Below are 24,390 nucleotides of genomic sequence, written 5' to 3' on the forward strand. Positions count from 1 at the left end.
AAATTTGGGACATAATAAATGCGGTAAATGCATTATGTGCAATATTATACATGAAAGATCATATTTGGGATATCAACAACAATAGATTTATTCAACTGAGATGCACTACCAACTGCACTTCCAAAGGAGTAATATATCTAATTACATGCGCCTGTGGGCTAGGATACATAGGACAGACCAAACGTATGTTAAAAACACAGCTCATTGAGCATAAATCATGTATTCAAAATGAGAAATTACATATGCCCTTGGTTAAGCACTATGTTTATAAGAAACATATGTTTGATCAATTTCAATTACAATGCACTGTTATCGAGCAAATAACAGATAATGGTAGACGTGGCAACATCTCTAGATCTTTACATTAGAAAGAACAGAGATGGATATGCCATCTCAATACGATAACTCCCCATGGCCTTAATGGGCCGATGGAATGGGAAGCTTTTTATTGATTGACACGATGCAGGTTTTTTTTTTTTTTTTTGTAATTCTTACTAATCAGTCACTTAATAGTTTCTGATTTATCTTTATCAATGACATCATCAGGAAGTTACGTCACATTGAAGGAGATCTACTTCCTCCTTGATTGTTTTAAAACAGTTGCCATTTTTGTTGCACAAACGTATGCAATGTGGAAGATGTTCGCGATTTTTGCATATCCTCTCCTGAAGAAGTAACGAAACAGTGAGAATTCTGTGACTGTCGAGAGAGAGATTGGAAGGAAAGATTCATAGGGATTTAAAAGACTTTATATGTACACCATTGTGCTAGACATCTGACGGAGGCGCCCCTCGGATGTGGATTTTTCTCTTTCCCAAGTTTGAAGCTAAGTACTTTTTCTAGCCATATGTTTTTTCTACATTCTATCTTCCCTAGTGAATTGTATTTTTCACTCTTCCGACATATTACATTATACGTTTGAAGCTGATTAATTTTCAATTAGCCCTACTCCGTTTTTTTACTACAGATTGGTTTAGTTATTTCACTCTGTAGGTTTTTCGGAGGTGATGGCTGGCCCATGATTGAAGCCTTTACAGGTGTGTCCACTGAGTTGGTACCGTTGGCTACTGAGGCCCTTTATTTAAATCAATTACGATATATTTTTTTGAAAACAACACAGATAATTCTAATAGCCTATTAGAGCAAGTTGTTGTTTTAGTTTCTCATTCTTATTGCTCTAAGCAGATTCATTAATTTTTTTGCAATCTGATATTTATAAGAGTATCATGATACTAGCCTACAATCACTAACAAACAAACAACAGTAAATTCCATCCCAGAAGCTGACACTATTGTAGCTTTCAGCAGAAAAAATGATTTCATTCAATCAAGCAGCGATAGTAAAAGAAGTGGGTACACCTTTCTTTGTATAACCAAAATGTAAAAAACATCTATGATTTACCAAATTTGGTTAACAGCCTAATATTTCACAAAGGGCATTCTCGCATCCAATAATAATAATAAAACTTTATTTATAACCCGGTATATCTATATAATAGACAAAACAATAAAATTATTTCTGTGCTCAAACTATACAAAAATTGCTATATTAAAATAAAACATACAGCAAATTGAATTTACATGGTAAACGTTCCAAAATGCAATTTAGGATCCTCCCTGTGAAGAGATAGAGGAAAAAGATCGATTCCGAGCCTGTAAGACCTGAAATTTTCTAGGAGAAGCAATGGTCACAAAACATCAGTTTAAGATGAGGAACTTAAGGTTCCTTTTGAAGAGATTTAAGTACCAGACTAAGACTCCACTCAGGGTAGTTTGGCTGAGGCAGAGAAGACAACCAGTGAACTCCTTCAACAGATGGAAAAAAACAAAACCCTAAGGACAGCCAAGGAGATAGCTAGACAGCCACTAAAACATACCTTGTAAAGACCCTTAAAAGAAGTATAACATACTATCTACTGATCATCTTCCACACTGTCCTATAAGCTTATGCAGCAAACTGTTTCCTAACATGCAAAAGGAGTTATGCCTTCTTCCAGGTAACCTATATGCTTTAACCTTTACAAATGGCCCAAAATGATGCAATCCGGATTATATCGGGTATTTCCAAGCTTGAACACAATACTCCTGTATTGCAAAAACTACATTGGCTTCCTGTAAAGTGGTGGGTACATTTTAAGATATTGACTCCGATATACAGAGTTGTTAATGGAGAAGTACCTCTTCCTCTGTGAAAAATTACAAGAGGACCTTACGAGACTGGGAGACTGGGCATCAAATGGCAGATGACGTTTAATGTGAGCAAGTGCAAAGTGATGCATGTGGAAAAGAACCCCCCAAATTATAGCTACGTCATGCAAGTTTACATGTTAGGATCTAGGTGTCGTCGTTGACGATATGTTGAAACCTTCTGCTACGTGTGCTGCTGCGGCTAAGAAAGCAAATAGAATGTTAGGTATTATTAGGAAAGGAACGGAAAACAAAAATGAGGATGTTATAATGCCTTTGTATCGCTCCATGGGTGGCCGCACCTCAAATATTGTGTTCAATTCTGGTTGCTGCATCTCAAAAAAAGATATTGTGGAATTAGAAAAGGTACAGAGAAGGGCGACAAAAATGATAAAGGGGATGGGACGACTTCCCAATGAGGAAAGGCTAAAGCGGCTAGGGCTCTTCAGCTTGGAGAAAAGGCGGCTGAGGGGAAATATGATAGAGGTCTATAAAATAATGAGTGGAGTTGAACGGGTAGATGTGAAGCGGAGGCATGCGATGAAGCTACAACGTAGTAAATTTAAAATGAACCAGAGAAAATTTTTCTCTCAACGTGTAATTAAACTCTGGAATTCATTGCCGGAGAATGTGGTAAAGGCGGTTAACTTAGCGGAGTTTAAAAAAAGGTTTGGACGGCTTCCTAAAGGAAAAGTCCATAGACCATTATTAAATGGACTTGGGGAAAATCCACTATTTCTGGGATAAGCAGTATAAAATGTTTTGTACTTTTTTGGGATGTTGTCAGGTATTTGTGACCTGGATTGGCCACTGTTGGAAACAAGATGCTGGGCTTGATGGACCTTTGGTCTTTCCCAGTATGGCAATACTTATAGACAGAGGACTTCAACTTAATAGTCAATTAATACAATTTAAATAACAGAAACCTCAAGCTTAGGGTGCCTACAGAGATGGTCTACCCCTTAACAGACTCATAATCATCGGTTTCAACATAACCTCTGAAACCGACCACAGTGTAAAAAACTCCCGTTCTATTTCAATAATGAAGTCCAAAGTCAATAACACTTCACTTTGAAAAACTGAAGTAGTACAATGATGATAATGAGCGTGTGCACTGCCAAACTATATTTAAAAAACCCAGTCACTTGACTTCTTCCACTGGATAGGAGATTAATTACTTTCTTCTTTCAGCCGACCCAGGAGAGCGTTGGTTTCAAATCATAAACTTAGGCTATAATCACACAATTCCCCTTAGGAGGAGTTAGTGCATTATGGGGCTCATTTTCAAAGCACTTAGCCTTCCAAAGTGCTTTGAAAATATGCCTCTATGTCTACCAGTCCTTAGAAGTGTCTTTTCTCCAGTAGGGAGTTTTTTACACTGTGGTTGGTTTTGGAGGTTATACTGAAACCGATGACGATGAGTCTGTTAAGGGGTAGACCATCTCTGTAGGCTCTTGAGGTTTCCATTGTTTAAATTGTATTAATTTACTATTAAGTTGAAGTCCTCTGTCTATAACTTAGCAATAAGAGCATTCTTTACATAGTTTCTAGATTTTTTGCTCTTCAGCTCTAATTTTTGGATTTTGATCTTATATCCCTGCCAGACAGATCCAGCTACATGTGTTTCTGATAGGACTTCTAGCTATTACTGTACTTGAAGTTTGTCATAATTAGCAAATGGAGTTGTCTACCATTGCAGCCCACCAAACAGACCCAGCTGCACTGTTGCCTGTTTTTCACTAGGAATTATAGTTATTAATGAATTGGTCACCACAACCTGCAAGGCTGACCTGGTTGCATAACTGTCTGTACTTCCACTAGGACTGCTAGTATTTCATATTACTTGGTTTACCATTCATTCTGGCAATCTTAATGGTTGTTCTTCAATCATTGAAATACAGCCCTTTAAATAAGAACTGCTAGATTGCATTTCTACTCTATGTCTTTGCAATTAAGTACCCTCTGTGCGTTCCCTATGCCTTTATGAAATTTGCTACTATTTTAAGTCTCTACCACCTGTTCTGGGATAACATTATGAAGTTGTTAATTCTCTCAACAGGTACCATGAATAAGATTCCCAGCACAGAAAACACTTGTCATACCTTGTTTGGCATCATCACAAGCTGCTGTCCTTTGCAAATCGAACCAGATTCCAGCTTTCCCAGCACCACTGTGCCCATATCCTGTACAAGAACAGAAACCAAAGAAATTACAGCATGGTGGAAGATGTACAAAAGACAAAATTTCAATCCTTGTCCATTTCAGAGGTAGCACATCTAAAATAGAATCTAAAAAATAAAAAAAGTATACGTAAACTGCTTTGACTGTATTTACAGAAAGGTGGTATATCAAATGTGACAAACATAATTAAAGGTTTTAGCTCTAGTTGGAAAAAAGAAGTGGTAGAAAACAACTCACAAAGGAGAGAAAAAAAATACCACCCCAAAAAAATCCAACCTGGCCTATTATAATTATTGAAAATGCTAGCCAGATCACTACTCACTGAACCAAAAATATGGACTTCTAAAAACTAAATTCAAAAAATCAAAAGCAAGTCTCTCAAAACAGCTGTACACAGCAGACATTAAAACAAGTCATTTATCTTTGTCAAGTTCTGAAAGACTAAATTCACCATCAGATATAATCCAAAATTCTTCCATATGAACACAGGATTACAACTAAAGTGGGGGTAGAACTCCCTATGGGAGGCCCTATAGTCCATATTCTACTCTATGACGAAGTACAGCATGCTGATAATAGGTATTTGGTATTTTCTGTAATGTATTTCTATTTAACAGGTTATATTAAAATTATTTCTGCTTACAACTATAACTTATCATGGAACACACAAACCAAGCCTTTATTCTAGGATTTGTTTATACCTTGTATTTATCCACAATTGGCAGTCTCACTGGTCCATCAGCTGATCTACTGAAGTTTGGCAAATTATCCAGATATGGGATGAAAGGTAATCCACTAAGAAAAAAAGAAAATAAATTTCATACCAACCTGTATTTGGCATTTAAGTTTTCTTTATTTAAAAAAACAAAAACAAAACTTGTGATACAGTTTAGATCAGCTAAGCTGAATGATTTTCTCATACTTTAACATTTCATTTGCATATTTTTATATTGTACAACAATGTAGAACTCAACAAAAAATACAATGCATTCCAATAAGATGTAGAAGTGACATGAGCTGATGGGGATGGGTGCTTGAAGTGACAGCTTCAAGGAGGCTACTGAATAAATGTCCTGGAGAGAGCAAAAAAACAACTCTAGTGGTCCCACAAAAAGCAAAGCTTCTTACCTGTAATGCGGGTTCTCCATAGACAGCAGGAAAATGCAGCCATAAACTAGTGACACCACCCAATGATGGCAGCTGTATGGACCTGGGACAGCTTGCTTACTTTGAAAACATTTCCCCCCTTCTTCCTCTCTCAGCACCAGCAGCCCCATTCCAGTCCATATCATAACTTTAAGTCAGAGAGACTAGGAGGAGGAAAAGTACAACTATTTTCCTTCTGTTTACAGAGAACCCCCATTACAGATTTATTATCTTTGTTTTTTTCCAGGGACAGCAGAGGGAAATACGGCCATAAACTGCAGAGAATGCGAAACAGGTCACTGTGAAAATTAAGGGAAGAGGGGATGTAATGGAAATTTAATTAAAGAGGTTTGGAAGACTGTTTGTCTGAATGCACTATCTTACTTTGATGAAGTATCCAGACAGTAGTGTTCTGTGAAAGTGTAAAATGAGGACCATATCTGTGCTCTGCATATACTCTGAAATAAAGATGCAAGCAGAGTGGCCTTGGAGTGGACACAGCTTTCCACAATATCAGTACAATAAAGCAATTAATCTTTAGGCTCTGAACATTGCTGAACTAGTCCCTCCCCCACCCCCCTCCTTCAGCTCTCTCCTTTTGAGTTGATGTAGTTTGATCTGACCTAGAACAGCAGACTGCAGCCTTAAAACAAAAAGTTTATGCAATCTGAAATCCAGTTGGAGAGGTGTGTGTTGACAAGCGAACCAGGATTGTTTCAGCTAAATGACTACTACTACTATTAAACATTTCTATAGCGCTACTAGACTTACGCAGCGCTGTACAAATTAACATGAAAAGACAGTCCCTGCTCAACAGAGCTTACAATCTAAATTGGACAGACGAACAGACAGCTAGGGGTGGGGAAATTGCAGTGGTAGGGGTGATAAGTGAGGGTGTTGAGTAAGAGAGTCATGGTTAGGAGTCGAAAGCAGTAGCAAAGAGGTGGGCTTTAAGCCTAGACTTGAAGACGGCCAGAGACTGACGTACAGGCTCAGGGAGTCTATTCCAGGCATAGGGAGCAGCGAGATAGAAGGAACGGAGCCGGGAGTTAGCAGTGGGGGAGAAGGGGGACGACAGGAGACATTTACCCAGCGAACGGAGTTCACGGGGAGGAGTGTAGGGACAGATGAGAGCGGAAAGATACTGAGGAGCTGCAGAGTAGATGCACTTGTAGGTCAAAAGGAGAAGTTTGAACCGTATGCGGAAGCGGATAGGGAGCCAGTGAAGCGACTTGACAACTAACCAATCAAATTATCTATGATATTTGTACTTTGCATGTGCCGCAAGACACATCCACAGTTTAGTATATGAGGTTTCTTCTCCTTTATAAGAAATACACCAGTGGAATGTTTTGATTAAGATAGAACGAACTCCAAAATAACTTTCACCAGGAATTTTGGATGGGTACAGATCACCACTTGGTTAGGGAGGATAATATACAAGAACTTGAAGTTCACTTCCTCTGTTTGCCCAGAAATACTGCCTTTCAAGTTAAGTACTTCAGAGGTGCCTGTTCCAGTGTTTCAAAGGAGGCACAAAGTAGTTTAGTTAATACAATGTTGAGGTCCCATGATGGAACTGTTTTTTTAATTGGTGGTTTTGTTTGAGACCTTGTATGAACTTGGAAAGTACAGGATGGATGGACACAGGCTTTCCATTTATTTGTTCACAATAAGCTTAAATGGTTGACAAGCGTATCGATACAGAGTTAGTCCATAATCCTGAATTTGCAAAGATTTTATGATCTGGACATAGAGTTATGACGACTGAAGTCACAAATCAGGTCCATTTCGATTAGAAATAATTTTATAATGAAAGGTTTTCTAGAAGCTAAAAGAATGTCCTGAACCTCTAGAGGAACAGGAAGTTTACAGATTATGTACCTTTCAATAACCAAGCAGTGTCAGTGATTTCAGATTGGGGTGCAGTGGCATAGCCACAGAAGGAGGCCTGGGCCCCTCAATTTGTCTGTCCTGGTTTGGCAGGTGGGGGTCCCCAAGCCCTACCAGCAGAAGCTTTCCTGTGGTGATATTCGCCGGCACGCTACCTGCCCTGCTTAACCCTCCCTCACACGCATGCTTAGTTTTAATGAAATTGAGTACGTATGCCAGGACAGGAAAGCAGGGTGGCGCAGAGTATCGCCACAGGAAGGCTTCTGCTGGCAAGGCTCAAGGATCCCCGCAAGCCCAGGTATGTGGGGTTGCAGCAAGACGAAGCCACAGGCGAAGTAGTATGTAATTGCCTCATGCTCCCTTCTCAATCAGGGATGCTTTGCATGGAGTGCCTTTCCAATATAAAACAGCTACCCCCCCCCCCCCCCTTTTCTACCCTCTGGCGAGGATGCGTATATACCTCTCCTACCCAGGATCGCTGTAACTTCAATATGTTCTACATCTGTGAGACAGGTCTCTTGTAAACAGGCTATATCAATCTTGTGTCTGTTGAGGGCAGAGAACATTTTTGAACACTTTACTGGTGACGTTATCCCCCCCCCTCCCCACACACACACATTCCGTGATGCTAAGCGAATAGGCATTTTTGGGATTTATCAGAGTAAATATTCAATAAACTTTCCACGGCTTGTATGGTCTGGGCTTCGCCTCCAACCATCCTTATCCACAACCTACTACATAACAAATTCTGGTATCCTCCCTGCTTGAACTCAATTTGCCCTGCGTTCCTTAACTGGTTAGATTCCCTCTGTTCCCCAAGTGATCCTTTCCATGCTTCACTCCACTGCTTTTTCAACAAAGCATCTCTACTTTTACCCCCAGGTATTCCAAATATATCTCTTTGTTGGCACGGATGTATTACAACTTCCCTGTTCCCCCCCTCTCACCCAACCATTCCCTGCCCTCTACAACACCCCAAAATCCCCCAATCCATTCACCCAGATTAGCTACCTGGGACAGAAGAGATCTTTATAGATACAAGAGACTCCCGCTCCCCAACCATCACCATACAACATGTTCTTACTCACTCCATTAACATTTTCATTAAAACAAACATTTAGACTTGCAAAAGCTCCCAACTGAAATCTGTTTATACCTAAATCAGGCAACGTCTAATTAGCCTCTCTCAGCTAGGAAGGCTCTCGCTTCAGATACTAGTTTGAACCTGTGCCACCGATCCTGCAGTAAGATCCTCAGTTGTGCAGGGTATGATAGTATAAATTTAATGCCTTTCTTTACGAGAGTTGTACACAAAGGGTGGAACTGGTGACGTTGCTCTTGTACTGTTGGTGAAAAATCTTAGAAAATCAGAATTTGTTGATCCTCATATCATAAATTCTCTCTTTTCAGACAAAATCAATGAAGAATTTCTATTTTATGTTTATAGTTGAGAATTTTTGCTATAACAATTCTTGGCTGCCCACGATTCTCCATCTTCTGCCCCACCCGATGTGCCCTCTCCACCACCAAGAGGCCCGCCGAGTCAGTCAGCGCCAATTTGTTTGCTAACCAATTTTCAAGCCATGTGGACAAGTTTAAGTCTCGCACCCATTCTGAGAGGCCCACAATTCTTACATTATTCCGTCTCCAGCGATTTTCTAGATCTTCTAATTTGTAAGAAAGATCCAACACTTCTTTATTAAGGCGAGCAAGGTCTGGGGCCTGTTCTCACGAGACATCTTCTAACGCCGACATTTGTGTTTCCAAATCGCTAGTTCTAATGGTTAAACCATCTAGCACAGTCTGAAAACTGTCAAATTTTGGGGAGATTCCCAGCATGGTTCTAATGCTTTCTCCACTGCCGATGTTAGTTGCAAAAGCTGCGAATCTGAAAATGTTGTACTTGCTACTGGCGCGCCCTCCGCCATCTTGGAGTCTCCGCTCTCCAGTTTGTTCCTCTCCTTTTTCGCTACTTTTTGTGTCATTGTCGTTGGAGATTTATCTAAAACTCTGCCCATTCAGCTGCCACTCTGCTGATAGTATGAGGTGAGCAGTAATCTTCAAGAAAATGCTAAAAGTGGCTTGGTGAGGGGCGTGGGTCTCTGAGCTGCAACTCTAGGCTGCCTTCTTGCTCACTGCATCGCGAGATCTCCCGGCATTATAAATCATATCATCCCGTTTTCTGAGTGAATTGATAAGCTATTTAGTGGTCTGAAATCTTGTAAGATAACTGATGACCTCTCTCATTTTAAATATATGCAATTCTCAAAAAGAAACAAGTAATATTGTTCACAGCTTACTTTCAGAAGATCTCCCACTGATATTTTCAAATACAGACCTGTACCAAGTGCAGAATTCCACTGGCTCTTTAAGATTTGCCCCAGTTAGGCCTGAGCAAGGCATGAAGTGAATATCTTTTTTGGGATTAAAGCCAACCTTCTTTAAGAATGGCACCAATTTTTCTTTGCATTCTTCGTATCTGTGTAAATAAGAAAGAATAAAATTAACCTGACTGTTACATTTGCAAAATTCAGTATTGGTTACTTTAAGAAACAAGAAAGTTAAAGAACTATTTGAACAAATCCTTGAAAACATGATACTATGTTATCACTGACAAATGTAAACAGCAGGACTATAAATGGATTCTGTTCATATTCTAAGAGAAAAGCAAGCTCACACATTTGCCCTAATAACTTTTAAAGTACAGCTGACATGCGCACAAGGTAAAGAACTACGACTTTTAGCTGATGTATGTCCTCCCAAGTGCGAAAATGTTTAGTTCAATTTATCACCAAAATGTTTTCCGCTGAATGGAAGAGATCTGCTGCAGCATAACTGTTTCTAGGTTTTTGGCTCTTACCCTGTTTCCCCGAAAGTAAGACATCCCCCCAAAATAAGACCTAGTAGAGGTTTTGCTGCAATTGGTAAATATAGGGCCTCCCCCGAAAGTAAGACCCAGCAAATTTTTGTTTGAAAGCAGGGCCGCCGAGAGCTGGACAAGGCCGCCCCCCCCACCCAAGGTCGCCGGGCCCCCCCTCCACCCACCCTCCGTCGCTCCCAGAGCTAACCTTAAACGCCTCCTTTCACCTTCGCAGCAAGCAGCAGCAGGGCAGACCTCTCCTTCCTTCCGTGCCCCGCCCTCGCGGACGTTACGTCAGGCGAGGGCGGGACACGGAAGGAAGGAGTGGCCTGCCCTACTGCTGCTTGCTGTGAAGGTGAAAGGAGGCGTTTAAGGTTAGTTCCGGGAGCAACGGAGGGCGGGTAGGCCAGCCCTGATCCAACCCCGATATTTCCCCGAAAAATAAGACAGCCCCTGAAAATAAGACCTAGCGCATTTTGGGGGGCAAAAATTAATATAAGACAGTGTCTTATTTTCGGGGAAACACGGTATTAGCAAATGAATGCTATACAATGAAATGTCTTTCTGTAATGATGTGAAATTGGGAATGTTTACATTGGTTGGTTTTAACTGTGACTTCCTAGTGGACAAAAATCAAGTAGACGGAGGCTGTACACAGCCCATCTCAACAGGTGTAAGCCAGACCTAAAATCTATGTCTGTCAAAAGATAAACCATTCAGAGAGTTGCATACTTACAGCTGGTGTCTGCCATAGACAGGAGGATCCTACAGCTACACAGAGGGTGATCACTTCAGGACTGCGCACATTACCAAAACCTGACAGTTCTAAAACATGGTGAGCACATGCCACTGCTCTTGACCTAGTTAGCATATCTGTTAGGATTCAGTCTATTTCTTAAGCATGTTCTAGCTTGGGTTGGGTTCGATGGGCATGTGGGGCTGTACAATCCCACTGTCCACGGAGATCATCCATTAGAAGTATGCAACTCTGTTTTCTCCATGGATGCTAGGATCCCTTCAGCTACACAGATGGTAACTCTCTGGCTAAGGGTTACAATAAATAGGTATGCATAGCAATTCAGATAAGTATTATTTATTATCGATTAACAATTGTGGATTAAAAACTGGTTAAAAGATAGAAAACAGAGAGTAGGGTTAAATGGTCAGTATTCTCAATGGAGAAGGGTAGTTAGTGGGGTTCCCCAGGGGTCTGTGCTGGGACCACTGCTTTTAAACATATTTATAAATGACCTAGAGATGGGAGTAACTAGTGAGGTAATTAAATTTGCTGACGACACAAAGTTATTCAAAGTCCTTAAATCGCGGGAGGATTGTGAAAAGTTACAAGAGGACCTTACGAGACTGGGCGTCTAAATGGCAGATGACGTTTAATGTGAGCAAGTGCAAAGTGATGCTTGTGGGAAAGAGGAACCCGAATTATAGCTACGTCATGCAAGATTCCACATTAGGAGTCACGGACCAAGAAAGGGATCTAGGTGTCGTCGTTGATGATACGTTGAAACCTTCTGCTCAGTGTGCTGCTGTGGCTAAGAAAGCAAATAGAATGTTAGGTATTATTAGGAAAGGAATGGAAAACAAAAATGAGGATGTTGTAATGCCTGTGTATCGTTCCATGGTGCAACCACACCTCGAATATTGTATTCAATTCTGGTCGCCACATCTCAAAAAAGATATAGAGGAATTAGAAAAGGTGCAGAGAAGGGTGACAAAAATGATAAAGGAAAGGCTAAAGCGGTTAGGGCTCTTCAGCTTGGAGAAAAGGCGGCTGAGGGGAGATATGATAGAGGTCTATAAGATAATGAGTGGAGCTGATCGGGTGGATGTGAAGTGTCTGTTCACGCTTTCCAAAAATACTAGGACTCGGGGGCATGCGATGAAGCTACAATGTAGTAAATTTAAAACGAATCTGAGAAAATGTTTCTTCACTCAATGAGTAATTAAACTCTGGAATTCGTTGCCAGAGAATGTGGTAAAGGCGGTTAGCTTAGCGGAGTTTAAAAAAGGTTTGGACGGCTTCCTGAAGGAAAAGTCCATAGACCGTTATTAAATGGACTGGGGAAAATCCACTATTTCTGGGATAAGCAGTATAAAATGTTTTGTACATTTTTGGGATCTTTTAGTTCTTTTCCTACCTCCATTAAGAAGCAAAATCCATGGTATCATGCTGGTCTCCACTGCAGAAGACACAACTGAGAAAAGCTGAAAGGATTTAAGCTGGGGAATCAAAACAGCTAATTCCCTTTAGAGATTTCAGGATAGACTTACAGAATATCACACTATGATGTGAGCTGCTCTCAGCGGGCATTCTTCAGCCTGTAGTCTGTCCCAAAGAACAGCAACCTTCCTCTAACCAATAAGTCATCCAGGACAGTTACTGGCACTGCAGCTATGCTCCCCTGTAGTCAGTGAAAAGCTCACCCCTTGCTGTGACTAGCGAGCTGTCCAGGGCTGAGGGGCATGCTGTAGATGAGAACAAATGAGCTGGTGTTGAGCATGTACAGGCTAGCAAGAAGAGATGGCATACCCACACTCCACAAGTAGGAGGGACTACTCCTTGACTTGCCAAAAAACCTCCTAGGTGAGGAGGGAGGTGCAGAAGTCGCCCTGGAGGAGAGAGTGCAATGAGATCTGTGTATTTCTTGATGAGGTCAGTGACACCCTCCAACTTCTCTCCCAAAAGGGTTATCCCCCTGGCAAGTGGCATCCACTGTGTCCGCTGAACGCACAAGTTCAAGACAGAGGCATACAGATCCTGGAAGCCACAACAAAAAAAGTGTCACCTGGTCAAGAACTTGTAACACGCCGTCTGCTGACCAGCAAAACGGCTCGACCCACTCCAGTGGGAGAGAGGCTGCTAAAGCTAGTGTGCCACACACCTGGTCCTGTAAGAATACACTCGTGGAAAGCTGGTAGGACTCAATACGGGAGAACAGCAGTGAATTCTGGTACATTTTCCACCCAAATGAATTCAGGGTTCTGATGTCCCCATCTGGGGCCGCCAAAGCATAGTTCCTAGAGCTCCTTGGTGCAAGGAAGCATTTGGGACCTATGAAAACCAGGGCAGCTCTGAAACCAGTCCATGGATTCGACCTCCATGGGGAGAAGTGGGGCCAACAGAGGGGACCCTCCCCCAACACCTCAGAACTGCTGAGCGGTATTAAAAAAGGTGGCAGTTCCCAACAAAATGTCAGCACTCCCTTTGACTGGATTAGTTAGTAAAGACTTTATTCACAGGAGCAACAATGCCTGGACACTACTGAGACTGAATGGCACGCACCACATACAGCCCAGTGCATAAGCTTCTCTCTTTGGGGCATCATATCCTGACAGGTAATAACCCTGGGCAGACCTGTGTGCTTGAGGAGGCTGAAACTGAAGAGAAAATTAAGTTGTCACTTGTAGTTTTCTTAGTATGGGCACTCCAGGACACTTCCCTATCTGAAAGAAAATGACCAAGGCACAACACAGCCCCCCCCCCCCAAATTACATTACATTGTACTACATAGGTACTTGTACCCTGCAAAATCCCCAAATGAGAGCTCTCTGCAGTTTATAATAAGATAAATATACAAGGCATTCCTTGTGAGCTACACATCTAAAAATGCATTACTTATCAAACAATTTAAAAGGTTATATTTTGAGAGCTTTCTTAAACCAATTAATCTGACCTAATATTCTAATATTCACTCGTAAAGAATTTCACCATTTCACAGACTAAAAAGAAAATAATCCAAAGACAGACCTATAAATAATACCCTTAGGGTTAGGGTACTGCGATAGAAAAGCCAATCTATTTGCTGCTGCAGCGCCATAAAGTTGTGACAAAGTTACAAGATCTGATAAATATGTAGGAGCAAAACCATTTAGAATAGAAAATGTAATCGTACATAATTTAAACACAGCTCGTGCTTTCACAGGCAACCAATGCAGTTTTCATAGAAGTGGAGCAACTGATTCATAACGAGATGAGCTACAGATCAATCTAGCTGCTGTATTCTGGAGTTTCTTCCATAGGCCTTCCGATAAGCCTATTAGAATTACATTACAGCAAAATTAAAGACTGTACCAACGCTCGAAAAGCATTAAAATCCAAACTAGACCTCATTTCCTCAATCTTTTCATATTACAAAATCCTCTCTTTAAAATTTGATTCACATGAGTTTCAAAAGATAAGCATGTGTCAAATATTACCCCCCAAATTTGTATTTCTTTTTCCAGCTGAAACGTAATATTATTGGCCTTAAGAATTGATTCTTCAAATGGTTTTTGAGTACCTAAAACTATAAATTTAGTTTTTTCATTATTTAAACGATACACAGGGGTTCATTCATTCATTTAAAATTCTAAAGCCCTGCTCAAATAAGACAGCTGAGATATCAAAACATTAAAAAGAATAGCGTAGAGCAAAGAACCATGAGGCACTACACAATCCACAGTGCAATAAGGAGACAAATCATTTATTCTCTTTACCTGATAGGATCGAAATTTAAGAAACCCCTCCATCCACCTAAGCACAATATCTCCTATGCCATAAAAAATCCAATAATAACTAAGCATTATGATCCACCAGATCAAAAGCAGCGGACATACTAAACTGCATTATCAATACTCTATTACCCCTGCTTATTTCACTTCAAGCATAGGCCAATAAAGAAGTTGTAACGGTTTCAGTACTAAAAATTTTCTAAATCCTGAGAATCTGGAAGAATACGATATTTTATCAAGATGAAGGAAGGAGGGCCTCCCAAGGTTTATTTTTATTACATTTGTACCCTGCGCTTTCCCACTCATGGCAGGCTCAATGCGGCTTACATATTATATACAGGTACTTATTTGTACCTGGGGCAAAGGAGGGTTAAGTGACTCGCCAAGAGTTACAAGGAGCTGCCTGTGCCTGAAGTGGGAATCGAACTCAGTTCCTCAGGACCAGAGTCCACCACCCTAACCACTAGGCCACTCCTCCACTCCAGGCTACATGTAGATTAGTTTTCTGTCTCCACCTGCTTGAAGGAGCATATACACTACCCAAGCATCTGGACTCATCTGGAGGGATAATGAAGACTGTCATATATAGCAGTTCTGTCATGATGCAGTTTGCAGTCCAATTAAGGGCCTCATACACTAAGTTTATATTCTCTATAGACAAAGAATAGGAAAAAACCTTAGTACATAAGACCTCAGGTCGCATTCCATAGGATAATCTGAGCTATGCAGTCAACCACATGAAACACTTGCCAATTATCCAAACCAGGCAGAGCAGAATGATTGGGGGAGGGGGAATGGGTGCAGCAAACAAACTAACATCCATCACTGATCCCCAACATTGCCCTGTTTGCTGATGCCATGTGAAACAAAGTTGTTTGGACCATGGACCCTAGCAGTACACAACCCCTATGCCTATGATCAAATATAATAAATCAAAGATTGATCTGTCCCAATAAACAATGCTTTTCTGTGGGGGAAATCCAAACAGCTGACAAATTTGATCATAGCTGACAATATATCAACCTAGCACAGTTCTAATAGGTATACAAGCAGGAGTCTAATAATCTATGATAAAAAGACCTTGGCAGAGACCGATTTCATGCCGGGAACACTGCATGAAATGATCCACATCACGCCAGGAGAATGATGGCATGGATTTAGAACCAGGCCCTGATGCAGCTTAGTGAAACATGGTATGTTGGCACAGGTCTAAAACATCTCATTCAAGAACTTTAAGGTGAAATTAGATCTTACCTGCTAATTTTCTTTCCTCTAGACCCTCCAGACCGGTCAAGACGCGTGGGTTATGTCCTCCTACCAGCAGAGGGAGACTGAGAAAACACTAAGCTTTTGAAGCCTGTATATATAACCTGTGCAGAACCTCCACTAGCCAGTATACCCCTGACAAAGCAGAGAAACAAAAAACACTAACAACAACTAGCAACCCTGTACGTGGTCACAGTAAACTGCAAAAACAAGAAACATCTTCCGCTTGCTCTTACGGAAACATGTTCCTTTGCCTTTGATAAAACAGTTGGGCTTCTACAGGTGGACTATCAAAGAAGAGCCCCACCTGTCCCGGACTCCTATCACAAAACAGAAATAAACAGTCTGCAATTAGAGAAACAACAATTTACAGCAGCCAAGAATTATCCAACAAACACACCTCCTGGCCTCCAATACAGACAGGGCGGGCTCTTGACCGGTCTGGAGGGTCTAGAGGAAAGAAAATTAGCAGGTAAGATCTAATTTCACCTTCCTCAGCGACCCTCCAGACCGGTCAAGACGCGTGGGACGTACCAGAGCAGTAACTAACTTATGGGAGGGACCTACTAAGGCCAGAGGTCAAAATTGCTGCCCCAAAGCGCACCTCGTCCTTTGCATGCACAGGAATCCTATAATGCTTCACAAAGGAATGCAACGAAAACCAAACCGCAGCCCGACAAATATCTAACAGAGAAATCATACTATTCTCCGCCCACGAGGCTGCCATTCCCCTAGTGGAATGAGCAGACCAGCCCCTAGGCACCACAGGACCCTTCACCAAGTAAGCAGATGCAACCGCCTCCTTCAACCACCGTGCTATGGTCACCTTAGGAGCCGCTGCACCCTTCTTTGGGCCACCATGAAGAACGAACAAACGGTCAGAGGCTCTGAAGTCCTGAGTTCCAGAGAGATAACAACTCAAAACTCTCCTGACATCCAGCTTGGCAATACCACGCTGCTCCGAATCTCCAGCCATATCACCCAACACTGGCAGAGAGATGACCTGATTAACATGGAACTCGGAAACCACCTTGGGCAAAAAAGGAAAGCACCGTCCGCAACGAAACCTTTCCCTCAGAAAGGACAAAAATGGTTCCCTAAAAGACAAAGCCTGAAGCTCTGAAACACTCCGTGCTGAAGTAATCGCCACCAACAAGACCGCCTTTAAAGATAAATCCTTACAAGATGCCGATACCAGAGGCACAAACGGAGGCCTGATCAAAGCATCCAAAACTAGCTTCAAATCCCACGAAGGCACCATCCGTCACTGAGGCGGACGCAGCAACTTAACACCCTTCAAAAAACGCACTACCTCAGGCACAGACGCGAAGGACTTTCACTGAAGCTTCCCACGAAAACATGACAAAGCTGCCACCTGAACCTTCAGTGTAGACAAGGCCAGACCTCTATCAACACCATCGTGCAAAAATTCCAAAACTTCCGCCACCGAAGAGTGAAACGGCCGAACTCGATGGTCTTCACACCAGTGCTCAAAGATTCTCCAAACCCGGACATACGCCAAGGAAGTGGATCGTCTACGGCAACTCAACATCGTAGCAAAGCCACTGGACGAAAGCCCCTTCTTCTTCAACTTGTGCCGCTCAAGAGCCAAGCCATAAGCGAAAACCGAGCCGGATCCGGCATGATTATCGGGCCTTGACACAGAACTGATCCCAACAAAGGCAGGGCCGCTGCCCCTGCCAACCGCACCAGGTCTCCATACCATGGTCGACGCTGCCAATCCGAAGCTACCAGAATCACCCGACCGGAGTGATGTTCGATGCGCTATATTACTCGACCGACTAACAGCCACAGAGGAAACACATACAGTCACTCCCGAAGCCAAGGCAACAGAAGAGTGTCGATTTCCTCCGCTCAAGGGTCTCTTCAGCGACTGAAAAAAAAAAATCTCTGAACTTGCGCATAGCGAGCCGTTGCCCTAAGATCACCAAAAGTCCCCAGACCGACACAACTCACTGGAACACTGACCGAAGAAAAGACCACTCTCTGGGATCTAGAGTGTGCCTGCTGAGATAATCTGCATCTATGTGACCTACCCCGGCCACATGCGCTGCCAAGAGAGCCTGAAGATGAGTTCAACTGCGCCGCCAAGGCTCTTTGTTCCCCCCTTGACGGTTGACATATGCTACTGCCATGGCATTGTCACAGAGCACTCGGACTGCCTTGTGGCGAACCACCGACGTCAAGGCCTGGAGCGCCACCCGAATGGCCCGAGTTTCCAGCCGGTTGATGGACCACTCTGCTTCTGCCCGAGACCACCGGCCTTGAGCTACCTGACTGAGACAATGTGCCCCCCAACCTTGCAGACTGGCATCCGTGACCATTACCAGCCCCTGTGGGGACTCCAACGGCATTCCTTTCCCAAATTGCGCGGACTGAGCCACCAGCGGAGACTGAGACGAGGGGCCACCGACAGCGGACAACACATTTCCAAGTCCTGCGACAGAGGGGACCAACGACTGAGCAGAGCTGACTGTACCTGACGCATGTGCGCCCTGGCCCACGGAACTACCTCTATGGTCGCCGCCATCAGGCCCAGGACCTGACGATAAGTACGGGCCGTCGGCGCCTTCTCTGCAAGGAACCGACGAATCGGACCCTGTAACTTGGAACCAAAAGGCTGCACAAAGGAAAGTGAAGATAAGCTTCCGTCAAATCCAGGGAAGTGAGAAACTCTCCTTTCCTGACCGCACCAGTGACCGACCGCAACGTCTCCATCCGGAAAGAGGGCACCTTGAGTGCCGCATTGACCCTTTTGAGATCTAAAATGTGACGAAAAGTGTCCTCTTTCTTGTGGACCACAAAATAGATCAAATAGCACCCTGAGCGTTGCTGATCTGAAGGAACAGGAACCACGGCTCCCAACGCGAGCAGCCACCGCAGAGTGTCCCTCACTGCTGCCCTCTTGCTCCAAGACCGACAGAGGGATTCCAGAAACACTTCGGGAGAACAGCTTTCGAATTCCAGCGCACATCCGCCTCGAAACACCTTGAGAACCCACTGATCTAACCTGATTTGGGCCCAACTCTGGTAAAACAGACTCAGCCGAGCCCCAACATGCACCAGAGCCTGAGCCCGCACACCTTCATTGGGAATTGTGGCCTGAATACTAACCTCCCGCGGAAAAGCCACGCCCTCCGCGACGACTCTCACGAAAGAACTGTGTGCGCTGGAAAAACCGACCCCTAGAGGTCCTACTACTATTAAACATTTCTATAGCACTACTAGACTTATGCAGCGCTGTACAAATTAACATGAAAAGACAGTCCCTGCTCAACAGAGCTTACAATCTAAATTGGACAAACAGACAGCTAGGGGTAGGTCCCACTCGATCTGCCCGGCCTATACCGCTGAGCCTCCCTAAACCGTCCCCGAGAGGAACTAGTTCTGGCCCCTGCCTTGAACCGAAAATCTGGAAGCCATAGAACCTTGGTATCACTAAGACCTCACACTAACTTGTCCAAATCTTCTCCAAAGAGCATAGCTCCCTTAAGTGGCAGAGACCCACAACCATAGCCATATTTTTTGTCTGAAGTAGGCAACAAATCATAAAAGCCTCAGACAAAAAGGATGAACCCATGTCCAAGTCGGCTAACTCCTGACCCCCAGAAGAACCAACATCTACCGAATCATCCAGGAGCTTCTCGGCCCAACGAAAACATGCCCGAGCTACCAGACCCCCACAAACCGAGGCCTGCAGGGCTAGAGCCGACAAAACAAAACTACGCTTGAGAAAAGATCCCAACTTCCTATCCTGAGGATCACGGAGAGCCGTTCCATCATCAACCGGGATAGCCATAGCTATAATTACTGCCGTCACTACTGCATCTACCGTGGGAGCCTTAAAGGAATCCCTATCGTCCTGAGGGAGGGGATAAAGCCTCGCCATTGCCTTTGCCACCTTACACGGCAAATCCCATTCCTGACAAATCATCTCCCGGAGATCCTTCTTCATAGGGAAGGATCACGCCTGACGCTGAATGCCCTTCACCAACGGATCCTGGACAGTTTCCCCCAACGCCACCTCAGGACCAAACTGAAGGGTGGACGACACCTGATCTATGAGTTCTGACAGCTCATCTCTATGGAAAATCCGCACTACTGAAGGATCCTCTCCAGGAATCCAACAATCCTGCTCCTGAGAGCCGTCAATTCCATCTGACTCCCCCAGATCACTAAGCGCAGCTTCTGCAGCTACAGGAGAAAAACATTGCCTGTCCTCTGACCACTCTAACCGTGGTCTCTCAGCCAAGACGGAAATAGCCCCCTCTTCCAATTGGGGGGGGGAGAGGGGGTCCCGATCTCCAGGCCTGATACCGCGTCCAGACAAAATCTGGAGGAAAGCCCACCATTCCTGGACCGTCATTAGGCCCTTTTGTGCCAAAAACGGAGGCCGCAGGCCCAAAACCAGCCGGCTCCATGGGCCGCGTCAGACTCAAGATGGCGGCTGTTCCCGCCGAAACTGTTCCCGCTGACAGCGGCCCTGCCTACGCTCCCGCTGACCCGGAGACTCCCGACACCATCGATCCCTCCGCGGTCAAGTCGGGGGGTGCCGCAGCCACCTTTATAGGTGCACCGCAAAGCTACACTGAGCGCCCGGCGCCTCTACCCCTCGCCACGAGCACGCGCAACATCGGAGGAGCTGGGCCGCCATAAACCACGAGGGAAGGGAAAAGCTGTTCCGCAAACGCGCCAAACCAAAAACTCACTCACACTGCAAAAGCACTGGAGAAAGCGCTGCTCTCTCGTTCCAGCAAGGAATCAAAACCCCCGTTCGGTCCGCTGAAAATAAAGAAATAAATGCCCTTAAAGGCACAGTACTCCAACTCTGGCAGCTGGAAATTGTAAGGCACTCAAGGCTACAATACTGAGAAAGCAGCCGAGGCACCAAGCTGCCAAGCAAAACGAAATAGAATAACTGACCTTAAAGGCACAGTACTCTAATTCTGGCATCTGGAAATTGTAAGGCACTCAAGGCTACAATACTGAGAAAGCAGCCGAGGCACCAAGCTGCCAAGCAAAACGAAATAGAATAACTGACCTTAAAGGCACAGTACTCTAATTCTGGCATCTGGAAATTGTAAGGCACTCAAGGCTACAATACTGAGAAAGCAGCCGAGGCACAAAGCTGCCAAGCCAACAGAAATAGAGAGCAGCACAGGGGGAGGGACCCAAACATAGGTGTAACACCCCAGGGGGAAAAACTGGGCCCCACCAGACCCAGGGCCCCAAAGCACTTTTTTTTTTTTTTTTTTTTTTACACACACGTACAGGGTACTGCAACAGAATAAAGTTTGGAAGGAAAAAAATCCTACGACCCAATGACAAACTACCTCACCAGATTATTGGAGACTGCACAGGCTGTCAACTGCTACCTCTGCTGAGACTGAGAAAATACTGGCTAGTGGAGGTTCTGCACAGGTTATATATACAGGCTTCAAAAGCTTAGTGTTTTCTCAGTCTCCCTCTGCTGGTAGGAGGACATAACCCACGCGTCTTGACCGGTCTGGAGGGTCGCTGAGGAAATTATGATTTTTAAATTTTGTATATGAAGAAAAAAAGTTTCGATATTTGGATAATAAAACAAGTTGTCCGTGATAAAGTTGGGGAACGATGACGAGACAAGCAAGTTGCCGGGCAGTGTTCCTGGCATGAAACAAGTCACTGCTGAGATCTCATATCACAGATTATTAGATTCCTGTTTGTATACCTATTAGAACTGTGCTGGGTTGATATATTGTCAGTCATGATCAAATATGTACATGTTGCTAAAGCTATAGCAAAAAAAAAAAAAAAAAAAGGAAACCCTATAAGGTAGTTCCAGAACAAATCTATGGCTGTACAGGATGCTTTATGTGACCAGAAACTCTGAATTGAAAAGACATTAATGGCCAATTGGAAGTTCCTGAGGTATAAAGTCGTCTGGTATACTTGAATTGGACCCTTCATATGAATTCTTATTAACCTTACCTGTCGTTACTCCAGTTTACAGTTGGATCATCCATTTTATTAATAAGAACTATTAAATGTTTTACACCTGCTGTTTTTGCCAGCATGGCATGCTCTCTGGTTTGCCCTCCTTTTTCAAATCCAGTTTCAAATTCTCCTTTCCTTGCAGAGATAACCTATTTCAAAAAATATATATTACATCAAGTTTTCATACAGTACTCACATCAAAATATTCTTTATGAAGTAATAATGAAAAGAGAAAATACATTCAATACTATGATAGCATTTCAGGTAAGGAATTCCCTTGGTCTGATCATTTTTTGATCAGTGCCTCCTTAACTCTTCCAGTATTGACTAAACCTGTTGACACATTGTATTTACCACAGAAATTTTGAAAATAAAAAATAAAAAAATAAAAAAACCCAAAGCAAACAGATACTGCTCTTTTATCTCCTCAACTTGGTCTTCTTCTGACAAATTTCCTTCTGTTAGTTGAAGGTCAGTCCTAATTTCGAACTGTATTCTTGCAACGGCTCTAGATGTGGTTGTCCCTCCCTTTTAGTTCTTTTCCTACCTCCATTAAGAAGCAAAATCCATGGTACCATGCTGGTCTCCAATGCAGAAGACACAACTGAGAAAAGCTGAAAGGATTTAGCTGGGGAACTAAAACAGCTAATTCCCTTTAGAGATTTCAGGATAGACTTCCAGAATATCACACTATGATAAAGTCAGATAAAACTATTTTTTTCAATGTATTAATAGCTTCTTATATACTGCAAAATAATTATTTCATGTGGTCCATGCATTGCCTGCGATTGATAAACCTTGTTTGGAACCCTTACTACTTCTTACTGTGAATGCAATGGCTACTTTTTTCCTCTTAGAAAGTTTTGAATCTATATCATTCCTTTAACTTGAACATTGTTGCACCACTGTCCCCTTTAATTATGTGGACCCTCTGGGTGACCTTCCAGATCTTATTTCAACTAGTTTCCCCATAGAGGGTGGTTTGCATTCCATTTCCACTTCACTAGTTTCTTCCTCCTCTTAGTCATCTTTTACACGTGGTAACTGCCATAGTTTATAAAAAACCTATTTTTTTCTTATCATGGCCTACTACTTGTAAAATTGATCCCATAACACCACTTTCTTCTGAAGACTTCACTTTGTTCTTTACACCCTTTTGTTCTTCCTATACTGAATACTAGTCCATGTTCTGGTAGTCTGCCTACTATGCTGAACTGGCCAGTGCCTCCACTCTATGCAAATCTTTCTCATGAATATTCATTGTGGATATCCTGAAAATCTGGGTGGCTAGGGTGCCTCCAGGATCAGGTTTGGGAACCCCTGCTCTAACCAATACCAAAAAGGTAAGCACAAACAACAATCACAATGGCCACATCATCAAAAAAGATAGAAAACAGAGACATTTACAGACTGTTAAGAACACCAACATTGATATAAATGTACCCATTCCTATAGGTTACATAAATGCGAGATCAGCAGTTAACCATAATTAGAGACTGGATTGAAACCGACCAATTAGGTATACTATTCATAAGAGAAACATGGCTGCAAATGAGAGACAACCCAGTACTGTTTGACATGCCCAGTGGGATATAAAATAACACACATCAACAGAACTAAAAAGAAAGGGGTCACCTTAATATATAAATCCTTCTTTACAGTAGCAACCATAGCTGAACATATATCCCCAGCGAATGAAGTCATAGCATGCAAAACCACAGACTCAACATTAACTGATTAAGTATGTGGTATACTTTTCTACCGCCTGCCTGGAATATTGTCCAACGCCCAAGACGACTTCATGGACTTCATATCAAACATTCGCACAAACTTCTCAAATGTCCTCCTACTAGGTGATATCAACCTACATGACGCCAACACCAGGCTTCTAACAAAGTTCCTGAACCAACTGAACTTCAAAATGGCATCAGCCACCTCATCTCATGTAAAAGGTCATCAATTAGACATTATTAGCATACAGGTTCTTAGCCAATAACAACCATATAATTAGAGAATGATAACTGGACAGTGATGCCATGGTCAGACCATAACAAACTCACCTTCACACTTCAATGGAAATAACGGCAAAAACAGAGAACTGAGGACACCACATACTGCCCTAACCAGAGGAAAAGTGGACAACCATACCTTCTGGTTAACAGTGATAAATGACCAAATATTAATACCCACTAACATTCACTTCATGAGAAACTGGGACGAACTAAGTGGAAACACACTAAATGAAACAGCACCACTCAAAATGAAAATAAAGAGAAAACAACAACTGTTCAACAAGTCACTATTAGAGATTATAAAATACTGCCCCCCCCAAGCATCTCCCTGTATCATTTATCT

General features: G+C 42.9%; 1 protein-coding gene across 1 annotated transcript in view; it reads right to left on the minus strand.

Moving 5' to 3' along the window:
* Positions 1-24,390, minus strand: part of GSPT1 (G1 to S phase transition 1) — an 82,639-nt gene that overhangs the window by 17,144 nt on the left and 41,105 nt on the right. Inside the window, exons 8-11 of the mRNA XM_030211476.1 lie at positions 22,030-22,184; positions 9,745-9,885; positions 5,069-5,162; positions 4,289-4,369 (exon numbers count right to left, since the gene is read on the minus strand). Of these exons, the coding sequence (XP_030067336.1) occupies positions 4,289-4,369; positions 5,069-5,162; positions 9,745-9,885; positions 22,030-22,184 (471 nt within the window). The remainder of the gene's footprint in view (positions 1-4,288; positions 4,370-5,068; positions 5,163-9,744; positions 9,886-22,029; positions 22,185-24,390) is intronic.

The sequence above is a fragment of the Microcaecilia unicolor genome, chromosome 8 (genome assembly GCF_901765095.1).
Source record: "Microcaecilia unicolor chromosome 8, aMicUni1.1, whole genome shotgun sequence".
In the NCBI taxonomy this organism is placed as follows: domain Eukaryota; kingdom Metazoa; phylum Chordata; class Amphibia; order Gymnophiona; family Siphonopidae; genus Microcaecilia; species Microcaecilia unicolor.